Source organism: Panthera pardus, unplaced genomic scaffold, assembly GCF_024362965.1.
Source record: "Panthera pardus isolate Hobbes unplaced genomic scaffold, ASM2436296v1 HiC_scaffold_20, whole genome shotgun sequence".
Taxonomy (NCBI): Eukaryota; Metazoa; Chordata; class Mammalia; order Carnivora; family Felidae; genus Panthera; species Panthera pardus.
In genome coordinates, this window is record NW_026526766.1 from 29,419,242 (window position 1) to 29,439,463 (window position 20,222).

General features: G+C 50.4%; 2 protein-coding genes across 6 annotated transcripts in view; both read right to left on the reverse strand.

Moving 5' to 3' along the window:
• PTCH1 (patched 1) overlaps positions 1 to 19,144 on the reverse strand; it is a 71,533-nt gene extending 52,389 nt beyond the window's left edge. For 2 of the 5 annotated variants that reach the window (XM_019423441.2, XM_019423440.2), the window contains exons 1-2: positions 10,653 to 11,233; positions 8,806 to 8,998 (exon numbers count right to left, since the gene is read on the reverse strand). In XM_019423441.2, the coding sequence (XP_019278986.2) occupies positions 8,806 to 8,998; positions 10,653 to 10,853 (394 nt within the window). In that variant the 5' untranslated portion in view covers positions 10,854 to 11,233. Of the gene's footprint in view, positions 1 to 8,166; positions 8,247 to 8,805; positions 8,999 to 9,684; positions 9,891 to 10,652; positions 11,234 to 19,030 lie in introns of those variants that run through there. The other 3 variants (XM_019423442.2, XM_019423444.2, XM_019423443.2) reach the window with 3 other exon arrangements.
• LOC109251661 (polyribonucleotide nucleotidyltransferase-like) lies at positions 19,043 to 19,375 on the reverse strand. Its single transcript, XM_019423446.2, has one exon. It carries the CDS (start codon positions 19,373 to 19,375, stop codon positions 19,043 to 19,045), a length of 333 nt encoding a protein of 110 aa, XP_019278991.1.
• Positions 19,376 to 20,222: the final 847 nt, after the last annotated feature.

A 20,222-nucleotide genomic window follows, 5' to 3' on the forward strand; every position in this document is an offset into this window, starting at 1 on the left:
TCCCCAACAACTAACTTGTCACTCATGAGCAGGTGCCTGACTGCCCACAAACGACACAGTTTCCCTAACACATGACAGCTGTTTTTCCAGCTATGCTCTGAACCCAAATACAACAAAATAGTCAGAGTCTTGAAAGGTTGTGGACAGGATGCATCTTTCCTAAAAATCTCTATGACAGTCAAGCAGTTTCCCAATGCAGCATTCTACTGTTTTGGAAGATGAAATTATTTGTGTCAAATCTAAAGATACATACATGTAGGAAAACAAACTGCCATTTAAAGAGAAACACAATCCTAAATCCAGTTTAAGAGAAACAAATCCAATAAATAGGTCTTATGATGAAGGGCCCAAACTCAAAGTTCGAAAGCAGAGAACAAGTAATAAAAGTGCTTATATCCTGACGACCCTGATGGTATCTGTGTAGTCAGGGAAGCTTCCCACTAAGAAAATCCCAGGGAGCTTTCTCCGTATGAACTGCTGGAAGTGCCTTCATGAGCAAAACCCTCTGCTCTCTGGGACCTCTCATGTGGGATGGACCATCTAATGCTGCCGAGTCGGCCAAAGTTTGGATAAGGAAATCTGTCCTCTTCCATCTATGCCCAAGCACCATGTTCCTTTTGCCTTTGGTGAGGGTTCCATCCATGGAAAGCCTGAAGTATGGTGCCTGGGTTGGAATGTATTGGCTTACATTTCACGTACCATCTCAAGAAATGCTAAGGGGCCCAATTCTTCATACTCCATACAACACATTAAACACATGGGACCAAGACTTATTTAACACTCCATTTGTCAATGAATTCGAAGGCACTTCAAAAGTCCATAGGATGCCATGACTCTTCAACAGGGGAAGTACATCTTCTGCTGACAAGACCCAATCAGAGAGTAAGGTCCGGGTACCACCCATTACCAAGACAAGAACCTCAAGGATGCAAATGGCAGCTTGGGATTTGGTATCTCCCACAGCTGGTTTGAAATAATACATGTTCTAATTCCCTCCTGTCAGTTTGTGATTAACCAGATTTACTACCATTTCAGATTTCACACTAGTAACTCCAGAGATCTACTGGGAAGAAATGATTAGGGCAGTTTAGGAGTCTGTGGGGGGAAAGAAGGGTGGGAGGGAGCAAAGGGGGGTTGGGAGAAGAGGTTCTGGGAGCCAGTGAGGGGCAAAGGAAATAGTGTTATAATAACAGAATCACACAGGTATGGCGATTATTTAGGGATGTCTTTTTTTCAAAATAGTATCACACTAGTGTTGAGTCAAATACTATACTTCTGCAAAACGGCCCCTATTAGATATGGTGTCCTTTAAAGTAAGTTTAGGGGCACCTGGGTGGCTCAGTCAGTTAAGCGGCCAACTTCAGCTCAGGTCATGATGCCACGGTTTGTGAGTTCGAGCCCCATGTCAGGCTCTTTGCTGACAGCTTGGAGACTGCTAAGGATTGTCTCCCTCCCTCTCTCTGCCCCTCCCCCACTTGCACTTGGTCTCTCTCTCTCTCTCAAAAATAAATAAAACATTTAAAAAAAATTTTAAGTAATTTAAAAACATTTCCATATTTGTTTTAAAAGCCAAAAAGACTTTTAAAATCAAACCCCCCTCCACCTCCCCACCTCCTGCCCTCATAAAATAAGAGTACTTTTCTGGGGCTAAATCTGGGTGAACAGCTGGCATGGAGCTGGGTGGGGGGTGGTAAACCATGAAAGCAGCCCCTTCCGCTGCACAATTGTGACCCCCCAACACGAGAAGAAGGGCAGACAAGTTACAGCTTGGCCTGAGTGGACAGAGCTCTGGGGGTCATGGGGAGGTCAGCTTTGAAGGAGAAATCCCAATGAAATATAAACACAGCATTGTGGAAACCAGACAAATCTCCCATAGCTTGTCCAGCCAGCGTTAATCTCGCCATCAGCTGTGGTGCATAATCCAAACAAACGGATCCGGCGGTTCGTACATCTGGAAGCTGTCATCTTCTGGAGCCTCCAAGCGGCGGTCCGTGGATCTGAAACACCCCATTGCCCAACCTGGCTTCTACACTCCTTGGCAGGATCAAGAGTGGCAGGCAGTCAAGAGACACGGAAGATTCCCAGGGTCAGCTGCCCTGGGGAGAAGGCACCTGAGGCTATTTGGTATTTTCAAGCAATTATTGTTGGATGTAAATTTTTCAACTATTTTTCTCCTGATGTAAAAGAAAAACCACAATTCCTTGCACCTGTATGTGTGCGCCTGCTATTGCAATCTAATCAATACCTAGCTAATAAACATATTCTTAATTTTTCAAAGTGCTTAGGGGACCAAGGAGAATACGCTGCATTTCATTAGGTCTTGTGTCCCTTGTTCCTTGTGAAATGCACCCAAACTGACAGCCCTGCAGAGCAGAAACTGGCAGTAAAATCAGAGCTCATATTGCCCATATGGGCTCAAGGTCTCAGCCCCTCACTATCCCTTTGGTTCTGCTGCAAAAGGGCACCCGGGGAAAAGCAGTTTGTCATAGGAACATCTGGAGGAGAGCTAGACCACCGAAGAGCTAATGTACTGAGCGGGCTTCCAAAAGGAGCTCTTATTTCAATATGAACTAAGTTTAGTGGTGTCTTTTCCTGCTTTTTACAAAGTCACCTTCATGCTAAATAAAACTTTCATCCTACGCTTCTTGAAATACAACAAGGTCTGTCTTCAAAATTAAGTTACCTGAAGAAAATCTATTCTAATATAAAGCTTTCTCTTCCTTGCATAGCTGGCCCCCACCCACACAGTGTCTTCCCCACCTCCCTCACTCTGTCAACTTGTCATGCATTTTATTTGATATTTAATGTAATTCTAAGAAAAACAAAAAACTTAAATTATTAGCATAAAAAATTAGTTACCTAGATCAGTAAATATGGAGATGGGGAGGGGACATTATCTTAAAGAAAAAAAATTCCTTTGCATGTAAGGCAATGCATTTGCAGCCACAATGTCATCATAATAAAAGCCCTCCATTTGCACAGCATGAGTCTTCCAATTGGAATCTATTATCTAAACCAGTGCTTCTCAATTGGGGTGATTTTGTGCAGCTCCCCCCCCCTCCCCCCGCCCCGCCACATTTGGCAACGCGACTGGAAACATCTTTGGTTGTCACAACTGGGAGGCTGCTACTGGCATCTAGTGGGTAGAGTTCAGAGACGCTGCTAAACATCCTGGGGTGCTTAGGGCAGCCCCCATAACACAGAATTATCCAGCAAAATGTCAAGAGTGAGAAAACTTGCTCTAAACTTAAAGAAAGGTGGTGGAGCTCATTTATCTCCTACAACTGCCTGAGTTCAAGCCAAGAACAATGAAACCATCATACCAGCAAGAAACAAACTTGAGAGCACTTATAAGCATCAAGCAGGCATTAAGAACATCTTTTTAAATTTTCCTTAACAAAAAAAAAAAATCAGAGTCACAACTTGTGCCTTCTTCCTTTGATGTTAATAACCAAACACAACGCAATATGGATTCATTTCAAGGCTGTTATAACCCCTTGCAGTAAAGGACGCCAGGGGCTGGGCAAAGCTTGAGGGGAAAAACAAATCTCAAAGAGATAAATGAATGTTCTGCCACTGGAGAGTTGTGACAACAAACTTGCATCTGAGAGAGGGTTGGAGTGGGGGGTAGTAGCTATTCAGGGAGACAGGAAGATATGGGTGCTAAGCAAAAAAGGAAATGCCAACAGAGAAATGGGCAAGATTAAAAATAAAGTATTTCCCTTCTGTGCCCAGAGGAGAGAAATCCAGCTGAAGCACTCCAGTCCCAGGAGGGCACTAGAGGCCAAATATGCTAGTACAGATAATGAGACAGGCAAAGAATGACTAAAAGGAAGAGCTGGTAGCCCCTCAGCCGAATGCCCTGCACACAGCAGAGACCATTCTGCCATGCAGCTGGGCCTTCCAGGCCCCAAGGCTCCCCACCTCAGATCGATGTCCCAACTGGAGTCAAGCACTGGGAGTTCTCCTGGAGGCCACACCCCCAGCCTCTGAGCCTTTGCAGGAGCTGTTCCTCTGTTCTGGAATGTCCCAGCAGCACCCCCACCTCTCCAGCCCTTGTGCCTGGCTCAGACCCCTGTCAGGGCTGTCCTGGGAGGCGTCCCTGCCCTAGTGCCAGTGGTCTATGTGCCTGCTGGGTGGAGGTCCTGAGGGCAGGGACTGTGGCCTTTCACTAACATCTCTCTGGAGCTTCATGCAATGCCTGGCACAGAGCAGGCATGGAGAACATGTGCTGAATATTTTTATTTATTTAAAAAGTTAAAAAAATTTTTTTTAAAAACAAATATTGACAGAGAGAGACAGAGCATGTGCGGGGGAGAGGCAGAGAGAGAGGGAGACACAGAATCCGAAACAGGCTCCAGGCTCTGAGTTGTCAGCACAGAGCCCGATTCGGAGCTCGAACTCACAGACTGTAAGATCATGACCTGAGCCGAAGTCGGACACTCAACCGACTGAGCCACCCAGGTGCCCCTAAAAAATTTTTTTTAAATGTTTGTTTATTTGGGGGGGGGGGGGAGAGGAGCGACAGAGAGACGGAGACACAAAATCTGAGGCAGGCTCCAGGCTCTGAGCTGTCAGCACAGAGTCCAATGCAGGGCTCAAACTCACAAGCGGTGAGATCATGACCTGAGCCAAAGTTAGACTCTCAACTGTCTGAGCCACCCAGGTGCCCCGAATATTTTTATTTTTAAATAACAATTAGTCTCTCCCAGACCTTGCCACCACTGGCATGTGCTTCAGTAACAGCAGATGTCCACAACATCATTCCACATATTCTTTTACTAAACCTCATGACTCTATTCACAAGTGAGCTAAATTTGGTATTTCTGACTTGCAAATACTCTAACCCTGAGACCTAAGCTAACATCTAATGTATATTGAGTTTCTTAAAAGAAACTGGTTGCTGTTACAATGATGACAGCAATCGTTGTACGAACATTTTAACAAGAGAATCAAAAAATTCTTATCACCAATGAGATAAAAATAGGACAGAATCTTATTTATCTAGCTTATATTGGTCTGCACATTGTGGCCAATGTATTCAAACTGTCCTTATAAAGCCACATTTCCCCAGCATGTTAAAAGCATGAAAGTCAAATCAGTGATGTAGCTTATCAAGTGGATCCCTTTAATTTGCCGGCTATATTAAAAAGATAACAATTATCTTGGCAGATACAAAGATAGATGTAGTAAGTCTATGTGTACACACAAATACAAATATTAAGTGGAGATATATGAACAACACAGGTTTGAACTGTGCAGGTCTACTTATATGCAGATTTTTTGGGGATATAAATACTCTACCATATCTATATATTTTCTTCCTCTTGATTTTTGTAATAACATTTTCTTTTCTCTAACTTATTTTATTGTAAGAATACAGTAAATGATGTGTGTAACATTCAAAATATGTGTTGATTGACTATTTATGTTATTAGTAAGGCTTCCAGTCAACACAGGCTGTTAGTAGTTAAGTTTTTGGAGAGTCAAAGTTATACATGGATTTTTAATTGTGGAGGGGTTGGTGCACCTAACCCCACATATTGTGCAGGAATCACCTGGTATATAATATGTATTCGTGTGTAGGTATGTAGATATATGTATCTCTAGTTGCCTTTGTATATTTATCTATGTAGTGTGTGTGGTAGGTCATATTTTTAAATATCACAAGGGAAATAGCATTTTTTCCAAGCTGTCCCTCAGCATTCCCCTCCCCTTAAAATCTCTTATGCTTTCTCAGTCTGTTGCTTTTTAACTAGGGAAATACGCAATCTCTATTCATTTGGTTTATTTAGAGTAGTAAGCACCCATGTTTATGTTCAGAACATTTACAGTCTCCATTAAGAAAACAACCATCTAACAGACTTCTTGTGCTCATAGTGATGAAGAATTTATCAAAGAGATTAAAGTACAAATTAACCTAAATTCTGAGTTGCTGCTCATTTTAATCTGCTACAGTGTAGGACAGCAGGAAATTCCAACTCCTGAAAACAAATGCTTACACTATTTATTGCTGATATGAACACCAAGCTCACTACACCATAAACAAGACCTCCTCACTGTTACCTCTTCTTTGAATTTATGTTAAAATTATAAGATGGTATGGTGGCCTCATGGGATCCCTGGTGGGGTTTCCTTGCATTTACGAAACTATTGCTTCTTCTACCGGGAAGAATCTAATACCCAATGAATGAATGAATGAATGAGTGATGACAAATCAAGAAATCAAGAGGCCAAGTTGACTTAAATCATTAGTAGGCAAAGTGGACATTTTGCCATTGTAAAATGGAACAAGAATTCAGCTATTACATGTAGAAATACCACATACACTATCATGTTATAAAAATAAATATAATAGATGGCTACTTTATTGAGTTGTAAGGCTTGTGATAATAGATAATAAACAGTAATGGCAGTTGCTCAACAAGTGATAGCATTAAGTAAAATAACATTTGCTTAAAGAACTTGTGAGCCACGCTGAAAATACCAAAACTCAGAGGCCCAAAGTTGGCAAACTGAGTCCTGAGTGTCTGAGGTATCACTCCTTAATACTCTCTCACTAAGCGGCAGCTCAGGGAGACTGCCCCTAATCATGTTCCTCCTTCTTTCAGGACTTGCAATGAAGTGTGTAATGCAGAAACACAGTTGCTTCCAGAAATATACAATGTTAAGAAAATAAATCGCATCACTTCTCTTTACATGTATTAAAGGTCTACCTAAAAGTCTTGCTCAAAATAGCAAAAAATTATCTTTTGTCATCATCACTGATACTGAGCAAATTCACTGGTCTGAGTGGTGCAGTGTGAACATATGGACAGAGCTGGGAGGCCCCTCTGCTCATCCCTTGTTTCGTCCAGCTCCCCACAGCCTAGCCAATCACATCATTTCTGAACTACAGCCCTGCGCTCCAGGGCACACATGAGCCATGGCACCCTATTCCCACTACACTAGGGGCCTCCACTCACTTGGGCTTTGCTTGACCCCCTTTCTGAGCTCTTGTGCAGAACTCCCTCTCTCCTTCTCTCTCTCTCCAGGTCACCCTAATTTGCCTCACTTCCGCAGAAGCTTTTTTTCCCCATTTGACTTTCATGGCCCACTTCAACTGTGAGCTCAAATTTACTGCAAGCCCATTCAACTCTAGCATTTTGTAAGTGAGTGGATTTGTGCACAGAGAGTGTCTCACAGACTTCAGTGACCCTTACAGTACCTAACACGTGCTGGGGACATTATTGGTGCTCAGTAAGCTTGGTGCTAAGATATCATAGGTGTTCAATAAAACCCTTCTTTTATCTACCAATGATGCTGAAGTGCTCAACTGAGGTAAATTACCCCATGGATTCAATCCAAAGAATACTTTTGTATTAATTATCAAGCTACTTAAAGCAAGAATGTTTTCTGGCCTTAATTACTTGGACTATTATTTTAATTGTCACTTCTCAATTAAAGACTCCACCATATGCTTGCAAAACACAGAGAGCTGAATCTTCATAAACAAGGCATAGTTAACAAAATATTCTCCAAGGTTAGTTCTCAGCATCCTAAAAGGAATCATTCACGTAATTACACATATAACTCTTAGGCTTCCAAATTTTGGGTTAGGTAGCTTTCCCTAGGAATGCTCAAGATATTCTGTTTTGAAAAATCTGCATAATTACCTCAATCCTTCCTTCCCATCCTATTGTCAGAGATATCCAAGGCAGTGTTTAGGGGGTAAATGTTTCCAAATAGCAAATCTGTTACTTTCCAGAAAATAATTAAAAAACAACCACCAATAACACCCCCCCCCCAACAAAAAAGCCGTGCGACCAAAAGAATGTAAAATGTTTCCGTCGTGGGGGTGGGGGTGGGGGGATCTATTTTAAATTTACAACTGCTTAAAAAAAGACACTTCGAGAACCCCCAAATTGAGGAATGTGTATAAAAGACTGGCAGAAAGCCTTGGAGAGCTCCCGCGTGGCCCCGCCCTCCAAACCCGCGTTCTTAAAACTCATTTCTTTCAGCCTGCAAAACGCAGCCTTGCCCCCAAATCATACCATTTAAAAAGCCCCCACCCGCGAGGAAACATTAATCTACTTTGCAAACATGCGTTCCAGTCTATGCTTTACTGTTTTTTTTTCAACTCCTTTCCTCCCCACCCCCACTTTTTTTTTTTTTTTTTTTTTGTACCTTGAGACAAATGTTTTTTTCCCCCAGAGTTGAAAGCTGTCCAAAAACAGGACCACACACGCCGCCGCCTCCGCAGGCCCGCGCTACGCCCGCCCCCCACCCTCCGCGGCGCGGCGGCCACGGCCGCCGGGGGCGCGCGCACTCCCTCCAGCCGGAGGGGTGGCCTCTCTCTGCCCCCCCCTTCTTTCTCTTTGGACGTGGTGGGTGGGGGTGGGGGAGGGAAGGACGCCGAGGAAGAGAGCCAGGAGCCGAGAGGCCTTCCTCCGACCGCGTCTCCGGCGCGGCGGAGGCGAGCAGCGGCGGCGGCAGGCCCCAGGGGTCCCCGGCCGCGCGGAGTGGTCCGTCCCGCGGAGGGGCCTGGCGCCCCCGCCGGCCCGCCCTCGCCACTCTCTCCCACAACACCTAGCAAAGCGCAGCGCCCCGAGTAGATTACAGCGCGGCCTTTGTCGGGCGGGCCTGGCTCCCAGCCAGGCGCCCAAACAATAAACAATTCCCCCTGGTGCGGGCAGGGGGTTCTCGCTCGCCACAGAAAGGCTCTAGGTGTACGCTGGCAAATATCTTTATCAGTTGGAAGGAGGACGGGAAGGGGGCCTGGGCTGGGGGACGAGAGGGCGCTGCGGCGGGCGCTAGGTCTCTTACCTTCCACCCACAGCTCTTCCACGTTGGTCTCGAGATTAGCTGCCTTTAATCCCACAGCGAAGGCCCCAAATATGAGGAGGCCCACAACCAAGAACTTGCCGCAGTTTTTTTGAATGTAACAACCCAGTTTAAACAAGAGTCTCTGAAACTTCGCTCTCAGCCACAGCGGCGCTTTCCGGCCAGTAGCTTTCCCCTGAGGATGAAGCAGAAGGGAGGAGTGAGCGCCGGGGAGTCGCGGCCCGCGCGCCCACGCCGGCTTGCGCGCACCCGCCCGCGGATCCCGCGACATCCGTGGGTGGGGGGTGCCCTCGGGACTGGAACCCAGGCTGGCCCCGGGTAAGGCGAGCGGCGTGGGGGGCGCCTGGACATAAATCAAAGTGGGGCTGCAGCGTGGGAGCTGCACCTTGGCGACAGCAGGGACAACCCCCCGCTCGACCCGCGCAACATCCCCGAAGGTGTCTTGGGGGCGTTGGGGAGAAGGGCTGCAAGAACAGGGGGAAGGGAAGCCGAGGCAGAGAGGAGAGAAATCACTCATCACAGGCAATATTCACCCCGGAGCCGGGAAGGGAGGGGCTGCTCAATGTCTGCGATGGAGCCCACCATTTAAGAACCAGGAAGCCAAGGGTCCCTTCCCCGCAAGTCAAGCCCCATCTTTTACCCCTCTCGGGGTGCCCCGGCAGGGATGGGGGCTGGGGGACGAGCGCGCTCTGGGAACAATGTATTGCGGGCTCCCCGAGCCTGACCCCCGCCCCGCGTGGTAGTAAGTGGGGATCCACGTGGTGAGCGCGGCCGCCGGAGCTCACTCGCGACGCATTTCCATAGCGTTGGGAGACGCTGTGTGAGCTGAATTAGGAAGTGGGGCAGCCATCTGCAACTTACGACAACATTTGTGATCGGAAGAGGGCAGCCACATGGATCTTTCCCTCCTCTCCCTTCCCATCTGGTTAAACGTAAAAAGTAGCCAAGTGCACAGGGTAAGGGCCCAGGCCGGCGCAGGCGGGGGTCCTGGCTGGGCGCTGGCTGCTCCCGGCGGCGGCGTTTCCCCGGCGCTGGCCGCTGCCCCGGCGGGCCCCCGTCTGGGTGCTCGCCTTCCCTGGATTCCACACATTTCAGCGAGCCTCGTAAACACAATGAACCCGGCCGCTTGGCAGACAAGTACCGCGGATTTAAGGTGGCAATTTGTTTACAACTTTCCCTTTCCCCTCAGGCTCTGAGAAGAGGTGGCTCAAAAACTAAAAAGGAAGAGGGGAGATGCCCTCTTCCAAGGATAATTTTTAAGAGGGTAGAGATCTCATGTTCAACAAAAGCAAAACCGGCTGCCAAAAGAGGAAACCACCTTTATTTCGGCTCCCTCCCCCCCCCCTTCCTCTCTCCGCCTCTCTCCACTCCGCCTCCCCCTCCAAGATGTTAAGAAATGTGGCAGCATTACAGGGGTTTAGGTTGCAAATAGGGGCAGGGGCGCGGGAGCAGGGGGCTACGGGGCTGGGGGCACTGGGCTGTGCCGCGCTGAGGCCGCCCTCGAGGTGGTCCTCTGTGGACCGCTTTCCAGTGCTCCGGAAAAGGCTTGCCGGGGAGGGCGCGTACACACACACACACACACACACACACACACACACACACACACACCCTCCACCCCCTGCGGACCTCAGACAGCCCTTTCCTCCTAGGACCGGAGGGAGGGTTTGAATTTTTCAATCCCCACTTGTCTGCTTCTTTTCCTGGAGAGGTGTGTGTGTGTGTGTGTGTGTGTGTGTGTGTGTGTGTGTGTGTGTGTGTGGCGGGGGCGATCCCAAAGAGGAAGAGGAGGGAAGAGAGAGTGGGAGGAGAGGAGAGAGTCTGAAATGCACCTTGGAAATCTGCTCCAGAGCGAAGGCGGCGTCGCAGTAGCTGGGCCGGTGCAGATAGTCCCGGTCCAGCGCGGCGTTGCGGCGCAGCCCCCCGGTCCGTCTGCGCCTCCCGCCGCCGGCCGGCCGGCCCGGGGCCCCGCTGCAGCTGCCGCCGCCGCCGCCGCGGTCCTGGGGCTCCGCGGCGTTACCAGCCGAGGCCATGTTGCCGCCGCCGCCGCCGCCGCCGCCGCCGCCGCGGGAACCGAGGCTTCCCGGGCGGCCCGGCGCGCTGCTGCCGCCGCCGCTGCGGGCTCCCGGCGCGCCCGGGCGCTCGGCTGGCGAAGACGCTCCTGGCCGCCGGCTGTTCGGGCTGGGGTTGACAGACCTGCTGCTGCTGCTGCTGTTGCCGCTGCTGCTCACACGGCGGGCGCTGCTGCCGCTGCGGCCGCAGCCGCTGCCGGGGAGTCAGACCCTGCGCCATCCATTGCCACATTGCGCGGGGGTCCCGAGGTCCCTGCGGCCGCCGCTGCCCACATCCAGTTCTCGGGAAGGCGAGAGCCGGCGCGCGGAGCCAGCCTGTCCTTCGGGCGCTCGCGCGGAGCTCCTCGCGGTCCCCAACTCCCCCTACCCGCCCCCCGCCCCGCGCCGCGACCCCTTCACTGCAGAAAGCGCCAGCAAATCCCCGCCGCTCCCGCCGGCCTCGCAGTCTCCCTCGGCGCCTCCCGGGTCGCCCGAGCGGCCGCGGAGGGTAAGCGCAGAGCCACTGCCGCAGGGTCCGTGGGTGCCCGGCGGGTCTCAGCGCTGCCGGGCCGGGGCAGCCGCCGTCGCCGCTGCTCCCGCGGCGGCTGCTGCTGGCGGTGGCGGCTCCTGAAGCTGCTGCTCGGGCTGCTCGGGCTCTGGCTGCTGGGTTCGCGGTGGCTGTTCGGTCCCGGACTCTGCTTTCTTGTGCTCCTCGCCGACCCGCTGGACCATTCTGCCCCAGTGCAGCGCGCCTCTCTCGCTCCCGGGACGTGGGGACTCCGCTCTGTGTGTGTGCAGCGGGCAGCGGCCGCAGCAGCTCCTTGATTCAATAGATGAGATGGAAGAAGAAAAAAAAGAACTCTCTCCATTTGGAGAAAGAGGAGGAGGAGGGGAGGGGGTGGAGGGGGAGAGACCGAGCGAAAGAGAAAAAGGCTGGAGCTCCCGCCCCCGGGGCTGTCAGATGGCTTGGGTTTCTGCGACGCGATTGGCTCGCGGAGGGCAGAAATTACTCAGCAAACATGACTATTATTAGCTGCTTAGCAACAGCTCACCAAAGTAGAGAGACCACCCAGGTAGGCAACCCCAGTGTGTGCATCCCCGGCTTCGGGGGGAGCCTCCGAGAGCGCCAACCTTCTCGCATGCAATACTTCCATTAAGGAATGCTCCCCCCTCCCTTTTCTTTCTTATTTCTTTTCTTTTCAACAGTGTCTTCTTTTTGTAAGACGCCTTTTGCGCGCGCACACACACTCTCTCACACACACACATCCACGAGCATTTGCCTCGCGATAGACACGGGGGGAAATGTAATATTTTTTTAAGCGCTTAAACAATTTCTGAAATTCCTCAAAGAAAACCCTTTCAGAGGCACCTTGGCCTCAAGCTGCAGCAAATACTGGGAGGTCCGGCTTGAATTCCCAGGCCTGCACCAATAATGACAGGGTGGTGGATAGTGCGCCAGTGTGTGCCAGATTTTTTTTTTTTTTTCTCCTCTCTTTTCTTTTCTAACTAAAGAGAAGACTTAGGCTCTCGCAGGGAACAACGCCTCGCATTAAGATAAACAAAATGGAAAGTTAAAGAGGAAAGTAAGGACGTTGGGGAAAGCCACCCTTTCTTAAAATCCTCCCCCCCACCCCACACCAAAACCCACGGCAGCACAGTCGCCGTTTGAAGGAGTCAGTGTTTTAAAAACGTGGAATCCAGACACCGAAGTAGTCTTGTGGAGGCAGAGGCGTTTTTATTTGAATCTTTAATATGACATATGCAAAAGAGAAACAACAGAATCTTTTTAACAATCCGGAGCAACGGAACTGTTTCCTTAAGAGAAAAAAGTTTTCCTATTTGGGGTTCGTTTGGACGCCCCCCTTTTATTACTCATGTGCCTTTGTTTACTTAAAGTCTGTTTTTAAAGTTTTATTATTTTTTTCAAAAATTGGTACGCATCCTGTTATATTTAATAATAGCGTGACGTTGGGGAGAATAAAGGCTTTGATGTTGGATTCATTCGAAACAAATTGTGCGCTGATTGCGAGGACTTGTCAGGACACTGCGGCCAGTGTCACCGAGACATCCCGGGGATTCGCTTCCCGTTGGGGAGGAAAACACGCGACCCTCTGAAGTAGATCCTGGGGCCATAGACAAATTAAACTATCTACACAGTTCCGCTTTTTATTGAAAAATAGAATTTTTGAGGAGTGTAATTTGTTTTTCTTAAGTTTGCAAGTTATTAAATTCCTCCCTGAGATAGGGACCAGACCCCGCAAATTCGATTCTGCTTCCTTTTAGTATTTTTCTTTTTTAAAAACGTGGTTGAACTGCAGAGGGGGACCCCGCGGCAGCTAGAAGCCGACCGCAGCAGTGAATTGGAGCAGTGTGGCTTTAAGATGCACACGGTGTGTGTTCATTGAAAAAAAAGAAGAAAGAAAGGAGAGGAAAGGAAAGAAAGAAACCCAGATGGAGGGAAAGGGGGAGGAGCAGGGAGAAGGCGGAGCCCATGCGGCCACGTGACTCAGGGCCGGGCCAGCGCGGCGCGCACTCGGCTGCCGGGAGGCCTAGGCGCGCGCGTGCCTCCGCCTGCGCGCGCACCCGAGCTCCGGGACTCCCCGCGCGGCCCAGGCGGAGCAGGTAGGGAAGTCGGTGCGCTTGGCTCGAGCCGGGCGGACTCCAAGTCTCCAGCGCGGCCTCCCGGGAGCCCAGACGAGGCTAGCACCCCGCCGGCGCTGACGGACGTGCCGAACGCGCCGTAGTACATTCCTGAAGGCGGTCCGGCCCCCTTACGTTGCCCAATGTCCGCGCGGCCTCCCTGCAGCCGGCCAATGGCCGAGCGCACGGGTTCCCTTCCCATTCAGCTGCCGGGCGTCCGCGGCCCCTGCCCGAAGGGGACTGCAGCGGGGCGCGCCGGCCACCCGGGCGGCCCACGCGGTTCCTGCGGGGGGCTTGTCGGCAGCCCTCCCCGCTCTCTTCCTTCCTCTTTGGCGGTTTCCCCCTCCCTCCTTTCCCTTTTCCTTTCTTTTTCCTCTTTCACGTGAACCCTTTCTCCTCCCTACCCAGCCTCCCCACCTTCCTTCTAGCTTTTTCTCCGTCTTGGTGTCAGTGGGAGGCCCTGTCTCCTGAATCCCAAACCGGCGGAACGTGTGGGGGACCCTGGGCGGAATAGGGTGGCTCGTAGAATAGAGACAAAGACAGTAAAAGTGTCTTGAGGATGTTTTCGAGATCAACAGGAGGACCGGAGCACTCGGCTAGCGCGGAAATTCAAAACTCAAAACTCTGAAGGAGCACGTGATTTTGTGCGCAGCTCTGGGAGGGCTGCTAAAATCCAGAAGGGAAGGCAAGCACCGTGCAATTAAAATGACACTACCTTAAAATATAATATCAAAGGAAGATTGGGCTCGACACATAGCAAGTTTAATCTTGAAGCGATATCCTGATCTTTATTCTGTTTGATAAAGAACATAAAGCAGGAAAGGTGATTCATTCTACCTTTTTTTTACTGACTGGTTCTGCAGACGTTTCAAGTCAAACTCTTAAGTGCTTGCCGCTGGAAATTATTTTTCAGAGAATTGGGGGTTGTGCCCCTAGTTTTACATGTCAGTCTTTTGATATTTGAGTCGTGCTGTATGTATGTAGCAAGGTAATCATGTAGCCATAGGTTGCTATTGCTATGTTTGTCTTTTCACATTCCTTTACAGCGTTTGAGACCAGAACATTAGTTGTGCCTCCTAATCTTTTATTTATAGCAATTTTAGTATAGCCACTTGGATTATGGAATTCTAAACTGAAATTATAGGCTATGTACACATCATGGTTACTTATTACTCTCTGCACGCAGCTGCATATCCTCTCGTTCTGACTGCTTCTACATGTGCACCATTTCAATGGTAAAGCCTCTTCCACTCGGGCTCATTTCCCTCAGTTTGACTTAATTCCTAAACGTTTTGAACATTGATCTCCCGGGTTTTCAGCGCCCTCAGCCTCCTCACCCGCTGTTTGATAGGTTAACTTTTCAGCATCTCAGACAATAGTCCAGGCCTGTAAATTCTACCCATCGGTTCCAGGACGCAGTCCCCAGCCTGGGCTCTAACAAGCGCTATCTTAATCTCCCCACCCCCACCCGCCGCTTCCCCTGTGGTCTGCTTTTTTCATACACAGAGATGAATTACTTTGAGGATCTAATTGGCCTTGTTTCTGTAACGTTTTAAGAAAGGGAAGAGGAGCCAGTGTAAAAGCCTGCTCGACTTGGGTGGTCAGGGCTGAGGCTGCCCCCAATTTGCCTCATTGCTGATGCATGCGAGTGCGACATTCCCAGCGATAATGTTGTTCCTAATCAATCTGCCCTTATTTACATTTGTAAGCGTTGTCGGCTTTAATATGCATGCCCTGTGCAGGGGACTGCTGTGCCACACCGGGTTTGTTAACTTCAACTAGCCATAAGGATTCTCCAGACCTGAAATGAGGCTGGCTGAAGCAGCCAGGCCTGGGAAGGTGTCTGCTAGGAAGACAGTCCCTTTTGGCCTTTCTGCAGGGTGGCTCCCCTCCTGAGAGTTACCAGATAAGTGAGAGCTTGGGGCCTTTTCAACCAGCAGGAGTTGCTGGCCCTCTTTGGAGCAACAGTTGAGTGCTGTCTTTCCCCTTTCCAAGTAAAGGGGGAATGTATCGTCTCTATCAATTGTCATTTGGGTCTCCCCATCATTATCCAAGACTTCATAGGAGTCTGTAGTTTTCAAACAGATATTCTTAAACTTTTAAAATCTGAATCCTTCATATATTTTCCCTTCTCCATTCCAATACTTCAAATATCCATGGCCACACCACACACATCTCAAAATTGACATCCAATTATCCAAGTGATAACACTGGGAAATGAAATCTCTGCCCTTTGTATCTGGACATTGCAATGATAAGCAATTGTGGACTTGGCTGAGTAATGAGAAACCATAGTGAGATTTGACTTTTCACTGGTTACTCAGATGAGACTAAATGGGTCTTTAAAATCTAGTGTGATTTAGCTAGTTTTTGCAGAGTAGAAATGAATAAAGGGGTAAATGTATTCCAGTCAATTGATCTCTGGGCCATGTTATAATTTTGCCTGAGTTTAATATTCTTTTCAAATGCAAAGAAGTGCAAGTATTATATTAAGTCCCACAGTATGCCTGTTGAGAGACTGGGATGGGGAGAGGAACTGGGGATTTGATGTAATGTCTGTTTCTGGGTGGGGAGCCCAGGGTGCAAGATGTGAGTGATGGGCCAGAGCCTGAACAGTTCAAAGCAGGTACCTTGGATAACTAGTCTATTCTATTCGAGCAAGTATGCCACCATCCACCACATTTTCTTGGCTCCCTAAGAATGCCTTATTATTTTCTCATTGGCAGCTTTTGTATTTATTTAAAAGGTGATGGTAGAAAATGAGTCTAAAAGGTTTCAGGGGTGGGAGTGAAAAAAAAGACTCAGCAGCCACAGAATGTGAAACCCCTAAGTATGACTCCCCTCCCCTTCCCCTTCTACCTTCTGTTTCCTCCCCTATTCCCCCCTCCCCAGGACTGGAGGAAAGGGAACAGCTCTAGCCAACTTGTCAAAATAATGCTGCTAATTACCCCTGATCTCCTTTAATGGGAAGCTGCTCCCAATTCCACAAAGGAGTAAATGAGGGGTCTACAGCACAAACCCAGGAACACTGGCATTTTTTGAGTCTGTAGTGAGCCTGGGGTGGGGTGGCAGAGGGGAGATGTCCTGAGAAGATCCCAGAAATCTCCACATTTATTACTCCAGGTTCAAATACTAGTTTGAAAAGGGGAATTAGACTTTATGCAGCAGAGAAAATGTCCAGAGCCTACAATGAACTTGAAAGAAAACACAGCATTGATCCTTGTATTGATTCCCCCCTTCTCAAATATCTTCTTACCCACATTGCTCCAGTGGATAGAGATGTATTCTGGAAAGACCCAGACTTTGAACATTTTTTCCTCCATCTCTCTCTTGCCTCATCTCTATCTCCCCATCTAATATATCTGTATCAAGCTTTGCATTTGGCAGAAGGCACACCATTCATTTCAGTGATCTCTGCCATTGGGTCTTGCATGAAAAAGAAGCTGAGCAACATGATCCCTTTGACCCACTGCTGGAGCAACAAATTTATTAGAGATATAGGCATGAGAAATGAAAGGGAAGTAAAACAATTCCAGCTTATTGTGTGTCTTTCTTTCATACTGCTAATCCGGTTTACACATCACGCCTACATGTCTCAATAGGGCTTTATACACTGTGGCAGAGGCGGGAGAAAATAAAAGGTGTGTGTGTGTGTGGTGTGTATGTGTGTGTGTGTGTGTGTGTGTGTGTGAGAGAGAGAGAGAGAGAGAGAGAGAGAGAGAGGAATGAGGATAAAAACAGGGAAGACAGATATTTTAATCCATATTGTTTTGCTATCTGTAGAAAGTTGAAGACAATTTGTAAAAACAGCCTCCCCCCCCCCGCGCCCCCCCCGCCCAAATCATTCCAAATGGTGTGAACTCCTATTCAAATAGCTTGTTAGATTAGGACTAGATTATAACCAGAAATTAGATACACTTCTCACAGTGAGTTTGAAATGAAGCTAATACCCCAAATTGAGAATGGGTCTATTGGTGTCCACCTTGATTCAACATTTTAATATAAAAAGGACTTGGACTCAAAGGCATTTTACAGCCTTGTGGAAGGAAGCTGGTGACAACTGGAACACACACAAACTCTCAATTGAAAGCCCCTTGTTTTACAACATGGGTGCACAATGCACCTGAGGCAACAATTTATCCTGAGGTACCACCCAGAAATAATAAGTTACAGTAACAAAGGATGACACCAAAAAGCATTGTCTTTCTTTGTGGAGGCAATTAATTGCATGTTGAACTACTGGAGGAAAAACAAAACAAAAACGGAACACACACAGAATGCAATAGTCCTGAAAAAGCACTATTGTATTTCAAGACCTCAGTTACACAATTATTAAAATTTAGAGCCACCCATTGTGGGTCTTTATTTCTGTCTAGTCCTTTTAGATTTCCCCTCCCCGGGGAGGATAAAAGCGGAAGAAAGTAGTCTTCTCTCCCAGGTCTAGGAAAAGATTGGTCTCTGGGTGTCTTCCATAGACAACAATCCATATGGTTCTTCTTAGGTGTTGTAAATTGACATCTGAAAACTTTGGACTGATTGCTCATCCACACACTAGGAGTCATTTTTAGCATGAACTTAAATACCTGGAGGCATAGCACATGTCATCCCAGAGGTACAGTCTCTGGAGGTCCTGTGGGCCCAGTGTGGCATCGGGTCTAAAGGGGTTTGAATCAGCCCACCCCACTTCAGGACTCCCCTGAGGCCACACTCAGCACCCGGCTAGCCGGCGACCTCTCTAATGGGTAGCAGGCACCAGAACGCCCGATTCCGTGGGCGCAAGAGTCAACACGTAACCTCTCTCCCACCCGTGCCCCCTTCCTGAACTCAGAAAAGCACCTCTGGCCCTTTTTCCCACCTACGGCGGAAGGAGGGGGGAATGTGTGAGCTCCGGGCTTTTAAGGTGCTTCTCTCCTAGCCCAGGGTGTCGCACTCCAGGCGTCCGGGTGTGGGTGCGGGAGCGTGCGCCCGTGCCCTCCAGCAGGTCTCCACCAGCGCCTCCGAGACGAGAGAACTAGGTCCGGTGCGCGCGCTCCCGGCCCGCACCCTCCCCCCGGCGCTGTCACTCTCCGCACCAGCCCTTCCGACCCAGCTCTGCCTCAGCTGGCGAGTCGGGAGCCACCAGCAGGCTGCGGAGCGGAAGCCAAGGTGGCGACCCTTTCAAGCGTGAAAATGGGATCCCAGGCGACCCCCTCCGTGAGAACTCCCCCCGGAGCCGTTCCCCGGCCGGGCCCGCCGCCGCCGTCGGCCCCCGCCCCGCTCCGCGGGGCCGGCCTCGGGGGGCGGGGGCCCGGAGCGAGCGAGCGAGCGTGGAGACGCGGGCCGGCGCTCCCGCGCCCCGGCGGCGCAGCCCACCCAGCCCCGCGGCCCCGGCGCGCCGCCCCCCCGCCCCTTCCCGCCCGGCGCCCGGCCCTCTGTCCGCCGCGCGGGGCGCCCGGCCCCGCAACCCCGCGGCCCCGGGGGCGCACGCGGCGCGAGGGCAAGGCGGCGGTGGCGGCGGCGGCCGCGCCGGCTGCACTCACCATAGCCGGCCGTCAAGCCCTGCCCGGAGCGCGGGTGCCGATGGCGCGGACGCTGGGCTTGGATTTCACATCAATTCCTTTTTTCCCCTCGCCCCCCTTTCCTGGTCCTCCGCTCCTCCGTCTTCTCCCCGTCTTCCCTCGTCTCCCCCTAGACTTGTCGCTGCGGGTCTCTTTGTCTTCCCTGTCGTCTTTTTCTTCGTCTTCGTCTTCGTCTTCTCCTCCTCCTCCGTCTTTACAAAAGGAACGGAAAGTGTAAAAACCCCGGCGCGCTGGGCCGCCGGAGGCTTTCGGCGGAGTGCAGCGCGGACTCACAATTACAAGCCTGTTTCTATTAAGCAGTTCCATGGCCCTCGGCGTGGGTGGTCTGCCGCGCCATAGGCAGGACCTGTCAGGGTCACGTGACAGATCCGAAAACTTTACCCCTTTACAATAAACTCAAGGAAAGCAAAGTAAACTCGAGGAACGTGCTATCAGCACAGCCCTCCTGGGTAAACAGGCGCTCCCCTCCCCGCCTTCCTGGGAGGCGCCCAGCCGCGCGAGCTCCTGCGAGCCCCGGCCGCCCCCTCCCCGCCCCCCGCGGCCCTGTCTGCGGGGGGCCGCTGGGCGGGGGGTCTCGGCTCGCCACCTCGCCTTCCCCACCCCACCTTGTGCTCCGTCCCCACCCCCACCTTATTTGCTAACTTTTAGCCACTTGCCCGAACCCGGGGGCGGGGGTTGCTAGGGGAGCGGGGAAGCTCACTGCAGCATCCCCAGCGCTCCGGGAAGTGCGGGGTGCCCAGAGCGCGGCCGAACACCACCACCTTGCCTGTCCTCAATTCTCAAAGCCCTTTCCTGCTCGCATTCCCACGGAAGCCCTGAGAAGCTGGGATCATTCTGGTTGACAGGCCCACAGGCTGACAGGGAGGCAGAGAGCCAGGGAAGCCGGGCAGATAACAAGAGCCTCCCTTGGGGAAATGTTCAGTGCACCAAGATGTATGTAGATTCGCGTCGTTTCTGTCCGAGGTCCCTGGGGAGCTGCTGCTTCTGAAGAGCCCAAGGTGGAGTCCCTCGGAAACCAAGATTGGTAGCTGGCTGAGGAATTACTAATTGATATTTGCTTTTTTTCCCTTCCAATTACTGTGGTTTTTGGGGTATGCCACCCAAATGCTCCCACCCACGCTGCTTTCCCAAACGAGGCAAGCTTGGGTGATGG

Excerpts from the sequence above, each read along its gene's own strand:
- LOC109251661 (XM_019423446.2), bottom strand. The coding sequence starts at position 19,375 with ATGGAACTGCTTAATAGAAACAGGCTTGTAATTGTGAGTCCGCGCTGC.